The 26,240-nt window shown below is 36.7% G+C and overlaps 1 protein-coding gene across 7 annotated transcripts in view; it reads left to right on the top strand.

The window, feature by feature from the left end:
• Window positions 1-26,240, top strand: part of LOC135087825 (neural-cadherin) — a 368,977-nt gene that overhangs the window by 270,600 nt on the left and 72,137 nt on the right. For all 7 annotated transcript variants that reach the window (XM_063982631.1, XM_063982629.1, XM_063982630.1 and 4 more), the window contains one exon: window positions 638-781. In XM_063982631.1, coding sequence (XP_063838701.1) covers window positions 638-781 — 144 coding nt within the window. The remainder of the gene's footprint in view (window positions 1-637; window positions 782-26,240) is intronic.

The raw sequence follows: 26,240 nt of genomic DNA, 5'->3' as shown, positions 1-26,240 counted from the left end.
ATTAGTACGGACTTGTGTCAACTGCAGAAGGTTTATATTGGCGCAGTGTGTACAAAATAAACGGTATGCTTACTTAATAAAGTCGCCGGACATTCAGCCCAGCGGGGCCCTAATTTATCATTGTTAAAGAGCGCCTCAAACGAAAGCAATTTCCGTCTAGATTTCTTTTTTCGATACGCTTCCTCGGAAGCACTCAGATTAGTACTCATTTGGGTCATCTCATTCAAGATTGTGTAGCATAAATCTTTCCGAATTGAAGAGATTGCCGTTTCTTGTGTTAATAATTATTATCGTTGTTCGTGTCAGTTATTTTTATAGACGTAACATCTTTTTCTTCTCGATATTTTATCTTGAAAATTGTTGTTTGCACTCGACTAACACTTGATAAAACAACTCTGCAGGTATTCTCTCGAAATTGCTAACAATATTGATAATATAACAGTTGATTTCCCACATATCGTGCATTCAAAGTTAGAAACTGCTTCAGTTTAGCTGAAACAGGAGCGAACTTCGGTAAAGTCTTTAGCTCCTTGGGGAGGTTCATTTTAGCGATGTTAGAAGCACTAGTGAGATATATTATGTTTTAATTTTAAATATTTTATAATCGTAGCTAAAACTATGTTTTTTTTTGTTATAGTGACAAAATTCATCCGTATCGGCATCGCGGACAAGAATGACAACCCTCCGTACTTTGACAAGGAGCTGTATGAGGCGGAGGTCGACGAGAATGAGGACATCCAACACACCGTCCTCACCGTCACCGCCAAAGATCACGACGAATGTAAGTACCTAGCTTTACATCACTTCGTTCCATATATGATGACTTTAAGCTGTATCTTATTCAAGCTAGATCCCGACTGTAAGTAACAAGCTTTATATCAATAACGAAGCTTGATGAACAAGCTATAATATCTTCGTACAACGTTTATGCTCTGGTTTCTGAGAAAACGGTGCGTTGATACGACAGCGATACACGTGACGTGAGTAATCTGAATGCTCAAAGGATTTGTTAATTTCAAATCTTGAACGAAATACAAAACAGATATAAAATAATAACTGTCTATGATCAAATACCGCAGCCGTTTGATGTAGATTTCAATCATAGACATTATCTTAGATAAGACCTCTAATTACTTAATTAATCATATTTGGAACTTAGTGCCTATCTATACAGGTTTTCAGCGCAGACTCACTGGGCTTATAAAACGGCACAAATGCTAGACCAAAAGTTTCGTCATAATTTGCTTTAAACGTACAAATTAAATTAGCATATAAAGTTTATCGCTATCCGAAATCTAAAAAAGTGTCCGTAGTTATCCAGGCGTTCTGGAACAGTAGCATTCAATTAATTACTCCTGCTAATTCTTTGGAGTATACAATTAAGTTCAACACTACGTATAACGAGTTCCGCCTTAACCCCGATCCTGCGAGTAACTCACGGTAGCGGTTTTAGAGAGATTATTCTAACGTCGCGGCGTCGTTTCGGACCCAAAGGTTGTGTATTTGTTTTTGCTAAATGTGACCATTGGAACAAAGAAAGGCACTAAACTGCAAATAGCCTCTCGTAATAGTAATGAAGACGTGTGCGTCTTGAAACCGTAAGAGAAAGTAGGAATATCATGAAAAGTACGAGTATTACCGTTTCATTTCCAAGAAATCACATTACCTTGTTTTCAACTGAAGAACGCGCGTTTCTTTCCTAATGGGATCCTCTAATTAATTCTATAAGTTGGCATTAACGTCTTAATTAGATGTTGTCAATACAATGTCGTTTTATAAGTTGCGTAATTAATTAAAGTTCCAATTTTGTGTAAAGTTGGTATTTTCAAATCCATCGTAGTTTATCCTGATTATAAGTTGGAGAACTCTGACAAGCGAATAGGCACGCAGATAATGTAGCGAGACTGAAAGTTTCCATTTAAGCCCCTCGCAGATTTAAATGTAAATGGGCTACTATAAAAAGGGCAGAATACAAATTTATCAGTCATTGTATTAAATAAGAATGAAACTCGTCTATTTTAATGTCCCTGAATTACTTGAGCTTATTACAACTTAGTTTTAGAGCTGAAATCGATGTTAAAATTCGGTTTATCACATTTTCAGCTTCACTGGATTAGGAATATTTTATGAAATAGTCTACGAAAAAGTGTAAGATACGATAAGCTGTTTTGGGAAATAAAATAAAATGGAAATATAAGTAGGTATATCGGTATTCCATTGTCGAAGAATAGGGCGAGAATGCGCTTGCATATTCTTGGCATGCTCTTTCGAGTTATAAATCGACACTACAGTTAGAATCCATGCGATATGTGTAGAAGTTTAAACATTTACATGCTTTAAGAAGATTCCTAGTATTGAATAAATAATAATTTTCATTTTCATTGCCTCGATCTTGTTGTTATAAATACGCAACAAATACATTTTCATGAACAGATTATTTTGGATATTTCCTTATTTTTGTTAACTTTTGATACTTACGACATCTAATTTTGTATGATATAAAACGCATTTATTAATTGAAATGTCAGAAGTGTCCAACTTTTGTCTGCACAAAATATCCGGGTAGTTTATTGAACACCACTCAACTCAACACGATCGTTCAACAAATACGTCTTTTGACACCTTCCTAAATATTATTACAGCGGAGAAAGCCTTGTCAGCGAGCTTTTGAAAGTCCAAATGAAGTACGTCTCGCGCTCGTCTTGTCGTAGTACATCACGCGCGAAATCACATACATTTTGCATACTAAATTACAACTTGTTCGGTCGTAGACTTGATAGCTGAGTAAACTGTGTAGCTGCAGTCTCAGGAGACGCCCTACTAGATAATAGCTAGTAATTAAAGTGCATAGGGAAAATAATTCGTTGCAATAATTAGAAATGGCGGCGATAGAGCGCGGATATTTTTTCACTTTAGATTAAAAAGTAAGTCTAAAGTGATGGATACGCTCACGGTGACGTCATAAGTAACAAATCTCAGTAAGGTAATCATAATAACAAACAAGGAGGGTTATGTTTTTCAACTCATTATCCAATTGTATGGAAAGCAATTTTTATACAATTGAATAACCCAAATCAATAGCTTCTGGAAAGCATAATGCAAGATGTAACTAAGCAATATCGTAACGGAAGAATGGAATGAAGCAATCAATATTATTGTGTTATGTGTGTTAATAGTTTCTAGACGGAAGTCGTATCCAGAACTTAGACCCTGCACATCGTAGAACAATAATGACCACAAATCGATTAGCAAATCGTATTGATTAGAGATAGCGCGGTGTTTGAAACTCGCACTGCACTGCTGCTGAATATTGCGGTGGCCAAGTTTGAGGAACTTTGCTATGATTGCTTTCAAGAGCCATAAGAAGCCATATTAGATACTTACTAGTTGTGCCCGCGACTACGCGTGAAAATAGTTTGAATAACATTTCCAGTTTTTGCAACATTTTTCTTCACTGCTCCGCCCCTATTGGCTGTAGGATGATGTTATATACCCTAAAGCGTTCCTCGATAATTTCAACACAAAAATATTTTTTCACATTGGACTAGTTCCTGATATTTTTTGCTATTAGTTGCTTTTTCTTACATTATTTGCGCATTATGCAGCATCAAATTAAAAATTGTGAAATAATGCTGATAAAACTTAGTTTATTCATTGTATTTACAATCTACGTTTTCTACACCAAAGAATTAAAAAATATTTTTATAATTACGAATTGTAATTGAGTTAAAACAAATTCAGGCCAAATATGCATGGTAACGCTTACTACAATTTCGAGCCTCATTGTTAGCTCGGATTCAAACGGAGTGTATTCGAAGCATACACAATATCTCATTACGTTTAATTAGTATCTTGAAACAATATTGGCTCGGCGAGATACTACGCAGGTCCTCAGGCTCGACCTACTCCAGGCTAAAGTAACGGCTAAGTTCACACAGCATAGTTTCCAACTTGATGGATACAACTAATAATGAGCTATACGACTAGTTTATGAAAACTATACTTAGGTTATTTATTAGTGTTTATCGAACACACCAAAACACTATTTTCTTTGATGTTATTGATAAAAAAAAAACAGAAGAAAAACGTAAAGAGATTTTGAGCACTATGACGTAATATTGACAAGTAATCAACCAATAAGTAGCAGTGGAAGACAGATTTACTGATTTAGGAAATTCCCTGGTTGCTTTTAATCATAATATGGCGCCACCTAAATTGATTTTTGTCTGGCTTTCAGAAGTTGAATTTAATGTAATTTTTAATTCATATTCATGAAAATTGCATAAACCCATTCTTATGCGACATCCACTTAGTAACTCCTAAAATATTCATAATATTCCATAGCTTTTAGAATTTTCTAAGTAATTACCGCGAATTCCAAGATATTCCAAGCAGTGTGTGGAGTCAGCTGAAGTATTTATCGTGTTAGCTCAATCTCAAACTGGCGACACCAAGTGCGGTAGAAACTAATTAAGGCTTGGTATTTCTTCTAAAGTAGGTATTTCGCGCTGTCAAAATCTGCGCGCGCAATTCTTCGCCGAAAACAACGCGTCAAAGAGCTCCCGCCACAATTTCCAGCTACACAGTATAGAAATACGCAGTTGGTTAGGTTAGGTTGACTTCCTTCCCTTCAAGCGTCACACTCACAACACTTTCTAATAGAAATCATATCCAAGTGATACAAATTAAAACACCTTTCAGACTTTTTGGGAATATATTCTAGAATCGAATAAATATAAAATATAACTGCAGAAGTAAACACTGTTCAAAGTGGCCGTGGCGTCGCCCGACCTTCTGGAAGTTCTGCGCCGGCTTAAAGAATTTCAAGATTACGTCACCCGACCTATCGGTAGGCCCTTGGGAGCTTGAGCGATTGGATTTTTTTTTTATGATAAGTTACTCTTAATAGCGATTATTTAGAGCTTGGATAATAAATTTAATTATAGTTGTTGCAATTCACGAAGCTTTGAATGTGGTTAATAACATTAATCAGTATAGGTACGCATCAATTTTGTTCAGTCTCTTTGTTTATTAATAAATTAAAATATCATACTAAAATTGCAGAAACATATTTGTTTGTATTGGCCTGGGTGTTTTCTTTCTATAATATGTATGACGTATGTACGGGGTTCTGTACCTATCGAAAATTGCTATAAGCATCACACGCGGTTACCTGCGTACCTCTGTGCACTCATGGGAGTTTAAGCAGAGGTCCCTAGAGTTTGACTTTGAGCTTTGTTTATAGTCATTACGAAGCAGACTGATGGGAAACTGCACTGTCTTGAATTCGAAAGGGTAATTTGACGGTGTTTGGGGAATTCTAGGAATAAATACAGAGTCTCCTCATTGAGATTGAGACATTTCAATTTGAGATTTGACTTGACATTGAACACAATCTGAAATGGAGTTTTCAAACACTTGTAAAAATAAAAAGTTATTAAATCAAAGGCACTGAGTAGTATTGATATCAACTTCGAAGAAAATGACTGCCAAAATTACTTTCTACCCGTTCCACACGTCTTTCATGAATTATATTAAGGTATTGTTAAACTAAATTTCAAGTAGATTGAACCAAGGAATCACTTTGTCCCATACAAACTTTGCCCCCTTTTTTCACCCCCTTCATTTCATGACCCCATTTCGGAAAATCTTTTCTTATGAGATGCCTACGTCATAAAAAGAACACACCTTCCAACTTTCAGGTCTCTACGATATCCGTCAGTCATTTAGGACAAAGCATTTTTATTAGTTGTTCAAAACTCTATCGTTCCAGGTATGTCATTGACAGGAGGGCGCTACTATCTTAATGGGTTATTCATTAGTCCACTTGACATTTCAGAATCGTTTGACTTTAGATACCTAAGCGATTTGATATTCGGAGTCTTTTAATGAAATCAAGTTCTGAAATAACTTGAGGTGTTGTACCCGATCAAGCTTTTCATTGCAGGACAGTTAAATAGTTTTATTATTAGTTTCTTCTCTAAGTCTTAATTTGTCAGAGTAGTTAAAGGCTCCATGAGAGCAAAATTTAGCTTTATAATAGTTTTTAATTTTTTTCTTGAAATATTTGACGCCTTGTAATCTCTCGTTAATATAGGTCCACACAAATAAAGAATGTTTGACTTCGACTTTAATAATTATGCTCTTACATAATTATAAATAAACTAGCTTTCCGCCCGCCGCTTCGCCCGCGTGGAATTTTTTGGTTTTTATATAACTTATTACACTCAGATATAATGTGGCTTTCTATTGGTGAAAGATTTTTTAAAATCAGTTCAGTAGATCCCGAGATTACCCCTTACAATTTAACAAATATACAAACACACAAACTTTACCTCTTTATAATATTAGATTATAGATAGGTAATTTGAAACCCTATTTTGTTTTATTCTTTTTTTTATTTTAAATATTTCACGATCCAAACTAATATTTACTGTAAGTAAATGCTAAATAGTTAATATTAGTTTGGATTGTGAAATATCCTACTAATATTATAAAGGCGAAAGTTTGGATGTCTGGATGTCATGATGTCTGGATGTTTGTTACTCTTTCACGCAAAAACTACTGAACGGATTTTGTTGAAACTTTACAGTATTATTGTTTATAACCTTATGACGATATGTGGCAAATAAATTTCAATAAATAAATAAGTCGTGTCTAAAAGCGCCATCTATCGTCATTGGTTAAAATCTACAGCACTGGACAAACTACGGTATGACGTTCGTAAATATTCATTCGGGGGAAACCGTGAAACGCCATCTATCAACATGGGTAAAATGAGGTAAAACATCATATCTAACGGGGGTAAAACGAGGTCCACGCGAACGAAGTCGCGGGCGGCCGCTAGTTTATAATAGGTAGCTTTCCCTCCGCAACCTTATTGGTATTCCATGTATGTGTCTTTTAACTGAGTTCTGTTAAACATTTCATGTAAAATTTGTCCAATTATAACTCTATTTACATCTGCATCTGTAAGCAAGGATTCATGTTCTCCAGTCCAGATGCCGAGTAAACAGAATCGTCTTTCAGTGACGTGCAGCTGCCCCTATATTTGACCCACTGACCCAATTTTTTATTATTTATTTGTGTCAGTGTGCTCTTCTAAAGAGTGAAGACGATTGTATGTAGGTACTATTAAAATGTAATTTTAACTCATTGGTTTTGTCTCATATTTGAGGAATGTATCATGAGTAGAGTCTTAGTTTAAAAGGATGCCAACGATTTAAATTTCAATAGGTAGACAAAATTCAGAATTCTTAATTATCAAAAATTTTAGCTTTCTCCAGTAACACTGGTATTATTATACTGTGACTCATCAAAGTCATCATTGTCAAAAATATTGACATATCGAGAACTGTCACGGCCAAAAAACTGGCACGCGTCCGTCCTCCGTAAGCGCCACCGCGCGACTGATTGAGATTGTCCAAGCCGTCATGGGCGATTTTTTCCACATTTTTTAACATAGTAACTAAATAAGACGCAATATAAAAATTTCATCCGTTAAAAGCCCTCAAGTTATTTCTGAACTTTAGTTTAGTAAAAGATTCAGAATCTCAAATCGCTTATTTTAAAAATAAAACCATTATTAGAGAACGAATAGAGGTAACTTTGGGAATTTATTCTATCGAGTCAACTTCATCAAATCGTGTTTCCATCCGTTAATAGCCCTAGAAAATATCCTCAACTATGCCCAAAAAAAATCTTAGCCTTTTATTTTACTGTTTAGTACCTCAAAAATGAAAAATGAAAACCTCATTTTCGCCATTTTCTCTGTTACCCGGCCTTAAGTAAGTTATGTAACTACTAAATTTTGATTGTTCCGGGTTGCTTGCTTAGCCCAATTAATTAAAGCCGTATTTTACTTTCAACCTTAATTTTTCATCTGTAATATAAAATATCGCCAAATAACAAGGCGCACCTGTGATAAATTTTAAATAAACAAAGAATTTCTGTCCAGCCGTATATTAACGAAACACTCGTCGCTGACAAAACCGCAATGGTACAATTCTCGCATACCACAAAAAATAATGTATGAACCGTGACAAAAAGAATTAACGGTCGACATCCCACAATTTAATTGTTGGGACAACCCTGCATTGCTTTTAAAAATACGACGATATTACTTTTTCGTTCTCCAATTGAAAATTAAGCTAATCTTCATGATACAAAAATATTAATGTACAACAAAAAGCTATTGGCGAAATGTATTGTATAGAGTATTTATTTTCTATGCCATTGTTCGGGTCCTTTGTATAGAGTCGCTTTGTCCGTTTTCTTTGTAGACGTAGTTCGAGTTTCCGCTGTGATTTTAATTATTCTAATTTCTATGCAAAAATTGGTACAGGGTGTTAAAACGAAATCGATTTACTTATTATGTTGGGTGCGATTGCATCATTTCCCTCCTTTAGGGCTACTTTCTAAAGTAAATGTAGAACAATTTTCGCTTCATAATAAGGAGAAAACAGTTAAAATTTTCTTCATACAAAGACAAAGACGTTTTATTAAAAAAGTTGGTTGTGAGACTTCGAAGTTACTTGAAATTTCTGAATGAATTCTATCTATGAATGTAGCTCACAAATTGTCATTGGCTTGAGCTTGAGGAACAGTTTGGCACATGTACAAGTTGCAGAGAACTTTTACGGCTACACGAAGCGCCGAAAATGAACGTGTATCCATTGTGCTGACACGAGATTTGCAGCTTCACCCTGCACTCCCATAATTGAAAGACCATCTACACGTCTCGTTGACTTTCAATATAGCACATATTGCACACGCTCTTAGCGCGGTGTCACTGTATCTTGCACCTCGTTTACTTCGGTAACCTCAATATGTCTATGATGTCAGCTCAATTTTACTCGCGCGATCATTTTCTTGCGTAAATGCAATATCGTATGAAACGTGTTTAACTTTCCAGTGCTTTTTATTAATTTTCCACTCATGTTACTCGCTTGCGGTTGAGAATATTGATTGTAAACATGATTTGCGCTCTACTTTTGGCCTTTAAGATATACTGCTTTAGGTACTCGTAACATTTCAATATACCTTTTGTATGCGTGTTTAAAATACCATTTCCTTAGGAGTTCCTGTGTGGTAAAGTGGAAGGAAACAGCTGAACAACATCAAAAAGAACTACTTTGCCATCCAGTTATAGCTTGAAGCCGTATTTCCTTGGCTCGGAGTTGTCTACGACTTTTTTCTTGGGGTTGTTAATTGAAAGTTGGAAACACGCCCCGACGCCGTGGTACAGATATATGGACGCCAGTGCCTCGCCGTGCTAAGCGCTTGATCGATGACTTTGCACAGTTGCTACGATACATTATATCAGGGAATTTCGCCTCCGCCACCAACGCGCCCCTCAACCTTCGCCTTATTAAACTCCCAACCTTTCCTGTACCTTTTCATAATGACATTACAGTCGCAAATTCTCCCAGAGTTTCTAATATACACTCAGCGGCACGGAATTTGGCCCAAGCCTAAACAACCAGATATGAGGCCAAATAGGTGTTGTATACCTAAGTTTCGTGTGACATGTTAACAGAACATTTGTTTTTGTTAATTTGAGAGGCTAGATTAATAAAAAAATGCGTCTGTTTAACTTTTTTCACTCTAGAAACGCATTTCGTTGTTGGAGCGTAAAGAGTACGGGTAAGTTTAAATTCGATATTAAATGTGGTAAGGGTTTGGCATTTTGTTTTTTGTTTTTAAATTAATCTTAGGGTTATTCTCGTTTCCATAATTTGAGAATAATGTCCATTACTTCAGCTCAAGTTGCTCAAATAGTGCTGCTTAGAAGTCAAGGGCGTATACAGCGGGAGATGTCTGAAACTTTAAATTTATGGCGTACAAACTTAAGATACACGTTAAAAAGGCATGACCATACCGCCTTTTACACAAGAAGACCAAGAAGTGGGGAATTAAGGTATAAATCAGCGCGCGATGACCCGATTATCGTGCTTGCAATATCAAGAAATCGGGTTCTCACTACGTTTGAGATACGCCAGCGTTTACAAACAACAAGCCTAGTGAATGTCAGTGAGTACACAATAAGAAGAAGGATGGAGGATCATAACCTGCATACTCGAAGACCAGCTCGAGGACCAGAACTTCTCCGATACCTTCGCGAAGTGCGACTTACGTTTTCTAGAGAACATGCAAATTGTACGTTAGACTAATGGAGTAAACTCTTTATGAAAACTGTCTGTTTGCGTAGAAACTCTTTTCCGCACCTTCTCTATACACTTACACGGCCGTCTGGAGCTCTTAAAGTGACTCTGCAATCATCGATCCATAGAACTTTACTCCATTAGCCTTGCGCCCAATTTGCATGTTCTCTAGAAAACGTAAGTCGCACTTCGCGGAGGTATCGGAGAAGTTCTGGTCCTCGAGCTGGTCTTCGAGTATGCAGGTTATGATCCTCCATACTTCTTCTTATTGTGTGCTCACTAACATTCACTGGGCTTGCTGTTTGTAAACGCTGGCGTATCTCAAACGTAGTGAGAACCCGATTTCTTGATATTGCAAGCACGATTATCGGGTCATCGCGAGCTGATTTACTCCTTAATTCCCCACTTCTTGGTCTTCTTGTGTAAAAGGCGATCTGGTCATGCCTTTTTAACGTGTATCTTAAGTTTGTACGCTATAAATTCAAAGTTTCAGCCATCTCCCGCTGCATACACACTTGACTTCTAAGCAACACTATTTGAGCAACTTGAGCTGAAGTAATGGACATTATTCTCAAATTATAGAAACGAGAATAACCCTAAGATTAATTTAGAAACAAAAAACAAAACGCCAAACCCTTACAACATTTAATACCGAATTTAAACTCACCCGTACTCTTTACGCTCCAACAACGAAATGCGTTTCTAGAGTCAAAAAAGTTAAACAGACGCAATTTTTTATTAATCTAGCCTCTTAAATTAACAAAAACAAATGTTCTGTTAACATGTCACACGAAACTTAGGTATACAATACCTATTTGGCCTCATATCTGGTTGTTTAGGCTTGGGCCAAATTCCGTGCCGCTGAGTGTAATTAACTCAAGGTAGGTAATACTTTAAATGAAGCTTTTGCTTCGGCAATCTGTTATGAAGGAGAATTCTCGGACGTCTGAAGATGCTACCTCGGAGAACTAGTACTTTATTTTATTTCGAGGTCTATGTATTTTGGAAATGGAAAGTGTAATAAAATATTCTCTTACTACATCGTAAATCTTTTTAGGTCGTAGCTGTCCCGCCGTTTGTTTTTACCGGCCGCTGCCCGATAATGAAATTGAGTTTTTTGACGCAGGATAGCCATATATTTCGGTGAATGCATAACGAGCGCACAAAAATGTTTTCGAAAAAGCAAACTTTAATACAGAAGGAATTTCACATTTTGCCCACAACACTATTACACATTTGCCTATGTCGCAATATGTTGCAATCGCAATAAATTGATGCTGTGAAAACAATTATTATGACAATCATTAAATCAATTTAAACTTCAAAGACACTCAATAGAATTACCTACTCATAAGTTTAACATAAGTTTCAAGTAAAAGATAAAAGATTCTTCAAATTCTATTTTAGTTTAGTCTAATATTTAGTTCCCCAACTTGAGTTCAACAAAGGGTCCTTTGTATCGCAACCACTGCCGTAAGGAGATCTGCCTAAAGTATTTGTATCAATCAATTAAATTCGAATTTGGTCCAAGAATTCAGTTAACTAATGTAACGGCTAAGTCTAAATTGATTATCCCGGAACAGTTGTTTGGAATAAAACATTGTTTATTTATTGATCTGTGAACTATCGTAAACTTGCTTTATGATATTACTATTGCTATAATTGATGTAAGAACAAGCTAGAGGGTCCTTTTAGGGAAGTTATAAATTCTACTCGATGCCGGAGAACTTATGGAAAGGTGGAATCTTGTTCAAGCGACTAGAGCACCCCCACTTATGTTACGGCCAGTCGGAATTTTCAATCTTCCATTATATTCATCCGCCTTTATCCTCTACAAATATATTTTTTCTTTCTCCCCTATTAATAAATTTGTGAAGAAATGTCAATGGTTTACCCATAAACGATTGTATTAAAAAATCGATCAGATAAAATTACTTTCAGGAATCCAAATACAATTTAAACTGAACGTCTTCATTGTGTGGGTAATATTAATATTACCTTTTGTAAATGACATTGCCCTTTCATAGCTATTTCAAGTATCTGTTTTATCCACTACATAATTATGTTGACTTGCAGGACAACGATAGATTGGATAAAATATACACGTTAAATACGATCGGAAATTATTATACTCTTACTTCTACGCGTCTAATTACAAATATAAATAGCCATCAAATAAACTATAAATTGAGGCACGTGTTAACTTCAGCCATTAACATGTAACGGGGTATCTCTACACTATTTTAATTCCTAACATGGCCCACAAAACATTATCTAATTAAACGTTTTGTCCTGACCCTTTAACTTCGTCTCAAACAGAATATGAAATCATACAAGCTTACTACGTGCGCTTATAACTCGAAGGTGTACCTACGATTGTGTTCGACCCGACGTGGCCATAAAGGGCCAAGTACTTACTTCTAAACACAACAGTGACAGCTGTTTCGGGTATGAAACAGTGCCTTACACATTCTATTATTTTATAGCGGGAAGGATATACGACGTTATGTCGTGTACGCACCGCGGCGTTATAAATTACCAGAAGGCATGATCGCTTGTCGTGCTGGAGAGATATATTATGTTCCAGTTTTCTATTTTAATATTAATGGAGTTCTGTTTATATAATGGCAGGATGAGAAAGTAAACTACCTAAATGGTCTTTTTAAATCACTGTTTTACTCTATAATGCTCAGTCGCATTTTATTCATTTTAAAGCTAAGACAGTATTAGTATTAAGACAGTTTTGTTCATTTTGTGTAAGTACAAAAGCGTATTCCTACATAAATATCACAATGCGCTTTTAATTTGACTCGTTGCCATTCGTTATGCTGCGAACGTCTGTGCTCCGCGCGAGCGCGAGCGCCCCGAGGTCTTTGCCGCTATTTTCTTATCCGTACGTATTAAAATCTCCAAGCGTCGTCGACAGATGTCTCTGGAGCACCCTGATTCAACCCCGTTTTAAAACAACCCCCTATTCAATCCCACAACAAAATTAAGCGCGAACACAGCACACCTACAACCGCAACGCAATTCGTGACAAATTAGATTTTTATCGTATTCCAACTCCACTACCGTATCTTGCAGCAATGTTTATGTTGCAGTATAAATTACGCTCTCTGTTCATTTTCATAGTTAGTGTAGTGATACAATAAATATTTTATAACGGTTATAACGCGGTGGTGTCACTAAATGCAACTTAGTTTCGCGTTATAACCAACAAAGATTTCTCGCTCGATAGTTAGTGCAACAATGTATTTCCATTTAACTGAAGTTGCATGGAATCTATTGTGCTGTCAAAAGCAAACAAGTAATTAATATTCTTGGAGTTAAATTGGTTTGGACACCAAGTGGCATTAGAGACCATAGGTCTCGGAGGTGATCGATATCCTTAAGAGCCTGAAACAGCGTATATCGGTTTTTGAATTATCGATTTCCTGAATCACCTTTGTGTTTCTGATGGTATGCACGTTCAACCATTATGGCGAAAAATAATTTTCATTCGATTTGAACCTTATATCACCTGCTGAAAGTTCACAATAACGTAGCATCGATTCACCACCCGATAAAGGGTTAATTGGAAGGCAATATCATCGGAATCGTAATCAGTGCGTCCGTCCTGCAATACCCGTAATACCGTAGTTCTATGATTAACAATTATTCAGTTCTATCTGCGAACTTGTTAAACTAGTAACGTATTCTGAAGTTAGTTGAGCAAATATGGTTGCCATTAACCACATTGTTTAACACTAATGTAATTTTAACTTTCATTGTTGTTCTCTTTGGATATTTTTCGTAGTTACATAGTTATTGTGATAAAAGATGGCCTACGTATACCTACTTTGTCTATTAAATTACAATTTGACTGCCTTTTGGGTAAATGAGTATTGTTTCTACCTCAGTGAAAGTGAAAAATACCTACAGACAATATTGTAATTTATACTACAAATGCGAAAGAACTCGTGAATATGCTTGTTTATTACTATACTAAACTAATTTGACGTATTTGGTACCTTATTAATATAGAAACCTGAAAAGGGTTAAAGAATGGATGGATGATGTTGGTATCCCTATACGAGCATGTGTACTTATACTTTTTGTATGAGATAAACTCATTTTTAACTTAACGAAGGTTTGAATCGTAGGATATGTGATAAATGCTTTCTGTGACTAACGAAATACATAAGAGCGAATCCGTGGGAAGAAACTAGTATATTCAGTCGGACTAATCAACAGCGTAGTAATAGTAAAATCGTTTCCAAGAACTTTCTCATTCCTTAGCACTTTGTTAATTACTCACTCAATATAAATACAATATTTAGTAACAGTTCTCGTTTGATATTTCGGCACTAAAGACGTTTATTTGCTTCATAAATAGTAAAAGGATTAGAAGGACTTTATTTGATTATTTCCAAACTGCCTGTCATTAATCCAGGAGCTATTGGAGGTCCCTTTAGTTGGGAAAACTTCCCCTTTGTAGGCCTCCTTTTAAATTACCAGAAGTTTATGAAATAGCGCACTAACTGGAAATGCTTTAGGTTATATTTAAGATATTAGAGGTCCATGACCGAAAACGCCTTTCAGTTATTATTTTTCATAAAAAATATCGACGCTTTAGTTCAAATAAAAACAAAAAGCGCTTGGTGGAATTAAATCTAAGTATATCATTTAAAAGAAAAATACAAAATCGTATTTACTTACTTTCTAATAATATGTAATCCGAGCTGGTGTTTGCTTTGGCTTTGGGCCCAAAAATGGTACACACATGTACGGTGTCCCTATACACCTACTGTAAACATAAACACACGAGCTGTAACTTTTTATGATTACACCCAGGGACCAGCGGTCGGCTTTGACACCTTACAGGTGGGATCAGAACGTCCCACGATAAAAAGTGGGTCCACGAAATGAAAAATGTCACCTCGTCTTAGAAAGAAAGAAGGATTTTGTTGGCTTTTTAGTCCAGCTGTGTGATACAGCTTTTTGCGATGCTCAGTGAATACTGTCATAAAATGTTGTAAATTCTGTTTTTAATAAAAGTTTATTAATACATTTTGATGATAAGCAATAAAATGATCATCTGAGACGCCAAACATATATTACAGTTACTTACGTACCTAATTTACTTCATTCTAAGCGTTGGCAAAGATAATAAAGAGTCCGTCAGTGGTCCTAAGCACCAATTTGGAAAATATTAGGAAAGTGATTAACCGATCCCATCAGGCGCTTCTAAATTCCCAAATTGCTTCAGTCTTCGGCTCTGAAATAAATAAGCTATTCAACGGTTCTGAGTGGCAGACGCCTTATAATAATTAGATAATAACGGTCTCAAGCAACAATGTGTCGCGTCATTTAACAGGACGTCTGGCAGTAAGTGGACTAGATCGGCAGATCCGCGCAGTTACATCGCGCTCGTTAGCCTAACGAATGGAGATTACTTCCACTGAACAATTGATTGCCCACCGCTCACAGCCGTAATCTTGCGAACACCTTGATAATTAGTAATTGACAACCGTTGGATACCTGCGATAGCCTTTTTACGCGCAAATTAACGCTACATTAAAGCCACGACCTGTTGAAGCACCTCAATAAATCGTTCTTAGAATAGGTACCGTAAAGCTGTATTAACGCTTTATTAGCTGATATCAAATTTACAGTCGCGACATTCGACCCGAACCTCGTTGTAGGCAACTTGAGAACATTTAACATAATTCACGTCTTTGTCAAAACTGAAACTATTATAAATTCTCTTAAGTCTAATGTTGTTAAGGCGAGCATTAGCTCTGGTTCTGTCTAGCCGCGCCTATTAGGCGAGCGACGTTTCATTTTCCCGGGTAAACAATGGGCTAAAACAAATGACTAGCGTCGACTGCTAACCTTATCGTAATTACAATACAGTGCAAGAACGAATCCGCCCCTTTTCCAAGGGTTCTTTAGTCTTTTGGTTTATCTGAGTAAAGAAAAAGAGGGATCTCTATTCGACTTTTTATCGTGAGAAGTTTGTAATGCTTAACAAAAGACCATACCAGACCCATACTGTAAAAACTGACAGACAGTGACTGGACGAAATAAGCAGGAGGTCGTTTTGTGAGAATTTTACGTCCAAGGTTGGTCTGGTACTGGCTGTTGAAGAAATAACTAATACGGAACGGAAATATTTATTCTAAGTGCTTTGCTTTTAGCGTTATTGTGCCAGTAAGCTATCAAAGTGAAATCGGTGTACGCAAAAATACCTGTCAAAAATGCTGCACTAAATCCTCTTTTTTGAAGGCTTAAGTTGTATAAAACAACAATGTATTGGATTGACCGATCAATATTCTAAAAGCATTTGAAATCCTCGCGCTCGCAAATTGTTATATTCGGAATGGGATCCCCAAAAACGACGCGGCTTTGAATAAATGAGTAGAGTCAAGATTGCGGGGTTATTGATGACCATCTCCGCCGGCATAACTGCCATTATCGCCGGCACATTAATTACTGCACACGGGTCCGATGGTCTCACGTCTACTGTAATTAATTAATATAAATGTACAATTGGTTATTACCACTGTCTGCTCGGAGCACGCGAACCGCTTGTCACACGTGAAACGATAACCCGTTTTTCTTTCTTATATCTTATTGCTGCCAACATCGATCTTCGGGATTAAATTCTCGCTTATTTCTTTGCCTTTTCATATAACAATATCACAGTTAAGCTTACAGTAATTAGAATTCTGTTACAAATGAACAATTCTTGGATCTGTGTGCTTACCATGAGTACGTAAGGTGTGCTCGCTAGCGACTGCGTAAAAAATTACATTAAATGTATGACATATTGTACAGCGCCTCTGGCGGCTACTTTCAAGAAATAAAATCTTCATAGATTTTTTGACACCTAACGTAAACTCATGGTAAGCACACTGGCCTATTTATCTTGCTTTACAACTTGGTAACGGTGAGCGTAAAACCCAAAAACACGTCTCTATTATTATGTGTTAAATAGATCTGAAGATAATAAACAATAAATAATATTGAACATAAACAAACTTTATGATGGAACTTTGATTGAACAGCTCTATTTGAATCTTTATTCTCGTAGTAAAAAAAGTTATATAACAGCCACCATAAACCTACATTTCTGGGGGATTAAATTATATTTGCTAGATGAACGGTTCCGGTAGAGCCACAAGCGTGGCGGATTTAACACCATACGGTAAATGGGATTAGCCTAATGATATTATTATGTTTTTGATGATTTCACTTATTTATCTATAATGATCCAGGTTTAAAAACCTCATTTGCTTTTTTATTAGGCTGAATCGAACTTTTTAGTTTATTTAATGCGTTCCACCTGACTGACTAGGCCGTCTTGAGTCATTTTAGTACACTTATCGCTGAGGTATGCTCGAATTTTAATATAGGAAAAGTCTGTAATTTTCCCCGTAAAACGGTACCTTCCCATCCATCAACGTGTCTTTGCATACTTGAGAAAGCAAATATATCATTTTTTTAATAAAAGCGCGTAAGACGACTCGATTTTCTGATCTACGGGTGTCTTTAAATTAATGCTATAAATCAGGAGCGCGTGTACTATCGAGCATCCTAATTAGATTTCGTGCCTAAAAGCCGTTTTTCTTATAAGTGTACACGAATGTGAACTCTACAGTAGGTACTATGTTAAAATGGATTAATATGTCCAACCATTTTCTTAATTAAAAATGTATAAAAATATCCTTTGTTGCGTAAAATTCAAATAAAAGCTATGTGGTTAAGGGTGAAATTCAGTTTGCTTTATTCTGTCACAGAAATCGAATCCGGCATTTAAATACAATTCAGTTTTTAAATTCCTGTATAATATGATGCTTCGTAAAATTTGGAATGAAATCATTTTAGTGATTGTACTCACCGTCACATACATATAAAATATGCAAAATGACTCGTATTACAAGTACACAAGATGCTACTGTATTAAGGTAGCTGTGCCGCCGCCTGTACATTCATACCCTGCCCTGGAGCGTTCTGAACAGCGTGCAATCACAGCCTATCAATTACAGAGGGACTCTTAGATCGTAATTTATCGAGTGCGGCGGTTTGGCAGACACTACCGTCTATTGATTCTAACGCTTTGCTACATGTCTCGTTGATTGACTAGTAATATTCACGTTAAGACTATTACATGTTGGTAAACATAATATTAAACATGTCACGCGTAGTAAGATCTACTTGTCTAATCGTTCATTTCCAGCTGTCTTAAGTCTTAACCAATACTGAGTAGACATTTCTATGAGAGTTATTAGAGTAACTTAGTTTCGTTTCTATGTGAAAAAAACATGAATCTTGCCATACTTGAGAGGTTAAACCATTTTAGGTCGTGACTAACGTTCATCAATAAAAGCGCCCAAGCGAGCGTGTCTCGTGTAATAGCTGGTTTCGTCTTAAACTTGCGCGATTATGTACAGTGTGCCCGCGCCCGCCACTAATGGAAGATAAAACCACGTCAACCGCGGCTAACAACGGAATAAATTAAGGAAACTCCCCCAAAATGCTTGATAAATCGCTCAGTGCCTCCGTCCACTTATGTGCTCAAATCGTCGCCGTCGCCAGCGCGTTAAAAGCTATATGGAGTAATTTAATGTATCCATTTGTCTTTTTTTGCCGGTCCTTTAAAGCTTAACAGAGAGTGGCAATTAATAATTATAATCCCGGGACCTTTAGGCGAATGAAATAAAAAACGTTTTTTGTCCTTGTTTTCAGATGTTTGCCTTTCCTTTTTCAATTCTTTCGCTTCACAATTTTATAACAAAAGCTTTTCCGATTTTACAAAGTGAATGTTAGATAGGTATAAGTACATTTATATTGGCTGCACATGAGCAAAAAGAGTCTTGTTTTACGGAGTTGGCTAATTACCATTGGCGTTTAATCGCTTTGAGCTTACATCCAGGTCAGCTTGAGTTCGAGATCAGTGTGAGGGTAAATAGTTCTCCATTAATTGCATCGGGCGGGGTCAAGCGGCCCGCGACGTCACGGTGAGTGATTGTCGCGCTAATTCGCTGCGACGCGGCGCGATCGCGCCTGTCCGCGCCCACTCGATTATTCCCGTTGACCACCACCTCTCAGGGGACAGCGATACGTCTTTCTAACTTATTCCCTTTCGCCACTATGTTGTGGATAAAGCCAAAAGTATAAAAGTAATGGGCGCTAAAATCAATAAAGGACAATGATACAACTTTGCCCGTAGATTTTTAGTAAAGGTTCAGACGTCAATTATTTGTTTGGATTATGTCTTTATTTTGAAGTTGTATTCATGGGCAAGTAGGTTGTGGACAATGGCCTCGATCGATAGTGCCTTCAAAAGCTTGCTGTTCAGATAGAGTTCAAAGTTTGAATTTAAATGTCGGGCAATTCATTCAAAACCACGGCAGCGATGATTGCAAACTATTTGTACATGAGCACGTTTTACATTCAGATTTATCAATGGTAATGACATATTATTCCAATAAGTAAATATCGACACGAATATACGCATTATTTACGTAGTAAGTAAGTCTAAAAACTTTGTATTTTATTTAACCTGCGATTTGAAATTGTGTATTAACCGGCTACTTCGAACTTGAAACCGTATAAGATTCAGTTCTCAGCCACATTGCTTTTTTGTTTGAATTTATAAATACATATTATTATTTGTATATCTCCATTTACACCGTGGGTGTCTAGAAGAAAATGCTTGTTACTTTTGTTCGTGAATAAATAAGTATTATTTTCACTCAAGAGTATAAAACTGAGTTTCTCCCGATAAATAGCCCGCACTAAAGAAAATGGCGGTAGTAAACCACGGGCAGACATGTTCAACTGGTAGGATAAAATATACTGTCGTCCATCTTATAGCAGTTACCGTTCTGTCTTCGAGCCAAAATTGTGCACGAGAAAATTATCCTGCCGACCTCATCCTAAACTACATCCCAAATGTTTACGAACCGGCGACTGGCAGGCCGACCAATGCAATATATCCTATGTTGCTGATACCTAAGGTCCACTTTGGAGGAACCCGATGCAATATTCTGTGGCTTATTGACTTTAACTTGGCCGGCGGTAGCACGAGCACGACAAGTTATTGTGTAAGCGTCGTGTTTCTCCGTCAACTATCCGATATTGCTCAGCGGGGAGTCTTCATTATTTTAATTAATGAAACAAAAACAGCAATTTTATTGAAGCTTACTAAACCTTCGGTACGATGTCGTCAAGCCATTACAAATAAATAAACTCGTTAGTAAATTGGACGGTATAAAATGTTCATAAAATAAAAGATCTTTTGCTGGATAATAATACAATATTTGCAAATAATATTTACATAATAAGCATTGATATTATTATAATAATGGCAATGTTCGTTCACGCAACTGAATATACATTTCTATTGTACAGAATAATGCCAACATCATAAGGTCGCTGTTTGGCATTTGCGTAAAAACAAACGGTCTATTCATATTTGGGATTGAAAATGTTTAGGTTTGTGTTTTTGCGCGACATGCCCGTCATTTGGCCATTGATATTATGTGTGAAAGGGTAAACAATATTAGCTTCTGTTCGCGACGTCTCCCCCTTTGATGCATAAAAATTGTTTGAACTGCTAAAGCGTAAAAACATGATAAGTCAATAGTATAAAAAAACTACTGTCTTTAGATCGTGGCATAAAGAATGGTTGACCTAGAACAGCCTTCGATTGGCACGATTCATGGCTTGAAAAAAGGTTCCGAAGGTTCCGCCTGGAACCCAAAACATAATAACGTTTCCGGAAAGCCCCCTGGAGACCAATTCCAATGGATTGTGGGTGATAACAACATCGTTAGTAAACTTCCAAGCAGAAACGATGGCGGTGTCATAAAAAGAAATTAAGCGGTTCTTAAATGTGAGAAAATATTCAATCACGTTGTGATATGGTATTTTTTATGAAGTTAAACGTTTTGATAGAGTACCTACATATTGTGTAATTTGCACATGTTGGAGTATGCTCGCATAAGTTTTAATAGAGTGTATTGAGAGAAGCGTGCTAAACTACGCCGCTACGTACCTATTCATTAAAAACAGTTACACCTAACTAAAATCCAACTACAAGGAAGAAATTATTTTCTGTTTAAGTTCCTCATCTAAGTAAACAGTTTGTACCAGTAGGTAATTTCATAATTTCTTTATTAATTGACGCCATTATGTAAGCATATTGAAACTTTAACAAGTCCCTTTTAATTGGTAACACGAAAATTGCGGTGTTTCTCAAATACAAATAGTCGTCGTTTTCGTAGTAAACGTAAAAGACTGGATATAATTAACCAGTTAAAGTATAGAATACTCACGTTTATATTATACACGTGTACCATAATTTACTGTTATTTGTATGTAATAATTATTAACAAAGTAATTCAATACGCAGAAAAGCAGATATTCCTATTAGCGGCGACATTCCAACGCAAAACAACGATTGTTCCTCGGAAAATGAAATTGGCGCTACTTTACAAATATAATTTCGCTGGCCCGCATTTCCTCCATAAATTCGGTTCTGTTTTCTTTCCACAAAATGATAATTACGGATGCACTACACTAGCATTAGAATATTGAATCATCATCATCATCAACAGCCCTTTACAGTCCACTGCTGGACTATGAGCCTCCTCCACTATAGTGGAGGGTTTTGCCATAATCTCCACGCTAGGCAGGCGGGTTGGAGATCGCAGTTTAAAAGATTGATGTTTTTCAGAGAGCGCTGCTGCCCGTTCTCTGTTTGATGTGTAGTCCCTAAGTCGCCTCTTACGACACCCGCGGGAAGAGTAGGGGTTGGTGACAAATGTATTCTACTCTGCCGTCACCACACGGCTTATATATTATATATTAGAATATTGAATAAAGCTAGCGAATTCCAGCTTTCAGAGATGTGACTATTTCATTTCATAGTGTAAAGTTGTAAACAAATAAGTACTATGTATTAGGACTCTACACACCATACTCGCCCACAGCTCGGCGGGCGTCAAAACAAATCATAATACCGGTATTAATAACAAGTACCGTCCGGTATTAAAATGCGAAATATCTATTATAAGCTGCGTTCGCTTACAGGTTTATTCATGCAAACCGTGTTGTCATCGATAGATCCAGTTTGTGTGGATAAGCTTTACAGCTTTCAGGGCATTCTTGTGTGAGCTCCAAGCAGCGATCGCATTTACCGGATACCGGCGATGCGAACAGCACTTTAGTTAATACTCGCCATTGTGCATGTAAATCCTTAAGATATTTAATATTGCTGCATAATGGAACACGAAATTCAGTAAGTTAGAGTGCTCATTTTATTACATCTTCAACTTCATAGGAAAGCATATTGTGTAATATGCATGACGTACTCGTATCTCGTCAAGTTTCAAAGCATGCTCAAACGCTTGAGAGTAATTACTCGTACCATAACATACTGAGAGCACTTACAAGGATGACGAGCCAGATATCTAACTATATAAGACTAATTGTGGTTGACCACACAGCCAAGCCACAGATACTGAATACCATGTTTGTTGGCTTGGCTCCGAAATTGAAATTTGACGCTTCGCAAACGCCTCACGTATCGCACACCTTAACTCGTTTAGTGTGACGGTAACTCCTTTGATCATTCGGTGACTGATTTCTGTCCTTTAATTCACTAGAAAATGTACTCAGAATATTTTAACACGATAGGCTAGGATTACGCGATTACCGCCTTTCTGCGCTTTGGGATCCGCTCTTGAAACCGTAACGTGGCAACTTATGTGCCAAGCCCCTGTAAGTACATTCCTCTCGACACTTGACAAATTACATTATGATTTCGTTCTGAGACTCGCTGAACAATGTAACTTAATTTTGAACTTACGCATTATACTAAGTGAAGAACTTTAGGGTGGTTCAATTTAATTTGTTTTTTTCTTATAGCTGAAGTTTGTTGAAATCAGCGGAACGATGTAATTCCATGATGAACTCAATAAGGAGTTTAACTCGCGCGATGTGGTGGGTCGGCGGCCGCACTCGCTTCCACAACTCTTGCTGTCAAGCCGTCCCGACTTGGAAACTTTATTTTTTACGTCCACTATATTTTCTTCTGATTAAATTTGTTGTTAGTTTGAAGGCGGTTTTCTCGTGGTTCTATTACTGGCATAACTAGTTCTTGAAGACCCACATCAGATGTAGTTTCTCGAAGGTAATTGTGTGCAGTAATAAACTTCTTCCTTGCATGCAATATAGGTCTATAATTATTGAAACCTGTTCGTTCTTTTAAAATCTATATTTCAGGGTGGTTTCTTATAATTTAATCGCTGTTTTGAACGCGAAATATTAAACCTACATCATTTGCTAAGCTTTCCATTAAAATGGTTCACAATTTTCAAATAAATAATAAACGTCCGCTTGTATAGGTCTCTTTTGTAATTCGAAATTCTACCGATATTTCCGGAGATGCTTATTGAAGACTTTCCGTTAAGAAAGTCGGCGCTTCGCAAAAGTGAAGTAGCATAGTAGTGCTACGAGGGCGCTACGGTGCTACGTATTGCTACGTTTATTTATACGAGCTGGTGGCGGAGCGGAGCGGCTACGAGGAGCTGCTACATCGTGCATCGTAGCGTGCATTATTGACATTATTGACATTATTTGGCAAGAGTTGGAAATAATTTCCATTTACTCGTGTATTTCAATAATATAAAGTTTTACGCAATGTAACTTCTTCGTTGCCTAAGTATACTCAGCATTAGTTGCTTTTATAGGATGACTAACACGATGTATGTTTTACAAAAAAGTACTCCCATCTTCATTTTATGAGTCGTAACAGTTTTATTTACCTTACTACACGTATATTTACGTATAATTTATATTTGAGTAGGAAACGGATAAGCATAAAAACGTAGCGTGGGTTCGTGAGGCGGAATAAGGTGTTCGGAGTCGCAGTTTCGTATCTACCCGTATATTGTTACCGTGGTTTTGCCTTGAATCGTGTTCTTGGTCTTTGCTTCAGCTGAGCCGCGGCGAACCGTCGTCCTATTAATCTGTAAGCTGGATTATCCCCGACACAATCATGTACAAGGCAAACACATTATTAAAAGCGTCTTAACCGATCCGCCAGATTAGAAACAGATAGAATTCACTTTCTGTATATTCGAAAAGATTTCACTTTGTTACATTTTCGAAATATTTACGGTTATAACCGTAAAGGACATTGTCAGAAACCGCCTAAAAAACCGCCCAAAAACATTAACCCATCATAATTATTTTCTATTTTTTTTAATACATTAAGCACCCTTTCATTCTAATGGACACTTAAGCATTGAAAAATTAAATAAATAAGTCTTTTAACGTTTATTCTATAATACTATTACAACTTCCGGACGTTTTGGTGCGTGGCATGGTCTAAAACCTATCAAGTTCCATAATTTTTGCCGATAAAATCTGTACGAGGCATTACCGTACTTTATTGCTGGGAGTCCATGTATAGTGATGTTCCTGCGGCCATCATAGACAATAAAATATCGATTTTGAAAATAAAATAAATCGATTAAACTGCTTTGAAGACTAGATTTGCGTTAAAAGCTAAAAAGATATTGACAGTTTGACACTATTACAAGAAGATATCTAAAGTGTCCAACTGGTCGAAGGTCGTAAATAAAATAAAAATAATTAGGACCATAAACTGATATTCATGGTATCATAACTGTAAAAGTGTCAGAATCCGATGTTGAATCCAATGCCAGTTGAAGTGTGAGAAACATAATATATATTTTTTTTTTATGTGACAGGAGGCAAATGAGCAGACGGATCACCTGCGGGTCTAGTCAAAACGCACTTTAAAATCGCAAACCCATCGCAAACCAGTCGCAAACAAATAAACAAATCGCAAAAGAGGTCGATAACAAAAAATGCTTAGTCAAACGGCAAAAAATCGAATCGCAAAGCCCTACTTATCGATAATCGAAAGACTGGATTGAAATTTCCCATACAAAGGCTTAGCCAACATGCATTTAAGACTCAATCAAAATCGAATCGAATCGCAACACCCGCCATTTTCATTGCGATTACTAAAACCCCGGTGATAAGCTTCGATTCGATCGAAAAACAATAGGGTGAGTTGCACCACCTAACTTTGACCGTAACTATGACGTTAACCGGTGTTTTATGTATGGAGTTTGACAGATTTTAGACGTTTGTCAAAGTTAAACTAAGATGGTGCAACCCACCCTAAGGCTGTTTTGACAAATCCGTATCGCGATGTCGTTATGACAGTTATTTTGACAGCGAAGCATAGACGTAAACAGAGAGCAGAAAGAAGGAAGAAACTAATTTAAAAAAAAAAAGCTAAAAAAAGTAAAAACAATCGCAAAGTCATAGACACTTTTTAACTTTTATTCGATATTGAATGAACTTTTATATCGCCGCGTCGTTGGTGGTTCAATGTGCATTTTGGCTGCCATTTTCCGATCGAATCGAATTACTGGTGACGCGGCGACTGACATTAGTGAAAACTTCCTATTGGTTTGCGATGGCATTTTGACTAGACCCACTGATATCAACCTAGTATAATTGCCAGTCTCTCATAATCTATGCCAATGAGGGTTTTCGCGATTGAAAAATCCGCCAGATGGCAATACGTAGACGTGAGGTCCAAATGCTGCATGATTGGTTATTTTTGACATGACATTGACAGATATCCACCAATCATGCAGCATTTGGACCTCGCGTCTACGTATTGCCATCTCGCGGATTTTTCAATCGCGAAAACCCTCATTCATAGCACATGTATAATAATAGACCAAATGAACTTTTATAGATTGTGAAAGAGAAGATAAAGATTTTATTATTTTATTAAAATCTTGCCACGAGGTAGTTTTTCAGTAGAAACCAGGATTGGATAATCGCTACAGGCAAGTATCAGAACATTTTATAAATATTTTTAATCGATTATATCCATGTGAATCGTTTTAATAAATTGTCATTTTACTTTTTCAATTAAAACTTTTTCAATCCCTAGTCTTGTCAAACTGTCATAATGTCAACAAATTATAAATGTCACGTCAGTTGACTCAATTTCAGTCTTCTGTGCGTTTATTG

This window comes from Ostrinia nubilalis, chromosome 3, assembly GCF_963855985.1.
Source record: "Ostrinia nubilalis chromosome 3, ilOstNubi1.1, whole genome shotgun sequence".
Classification (NCBI taxonomy): Eukaryota; Metazoa; Arthropoda; class Insecta; order Lepidoptera; family Crambidae; genus Ostrinia; species Ostrinia nubilalis.
This window is presented reverse-complemented; position numbering and strand designations above follow the sequence as displayed.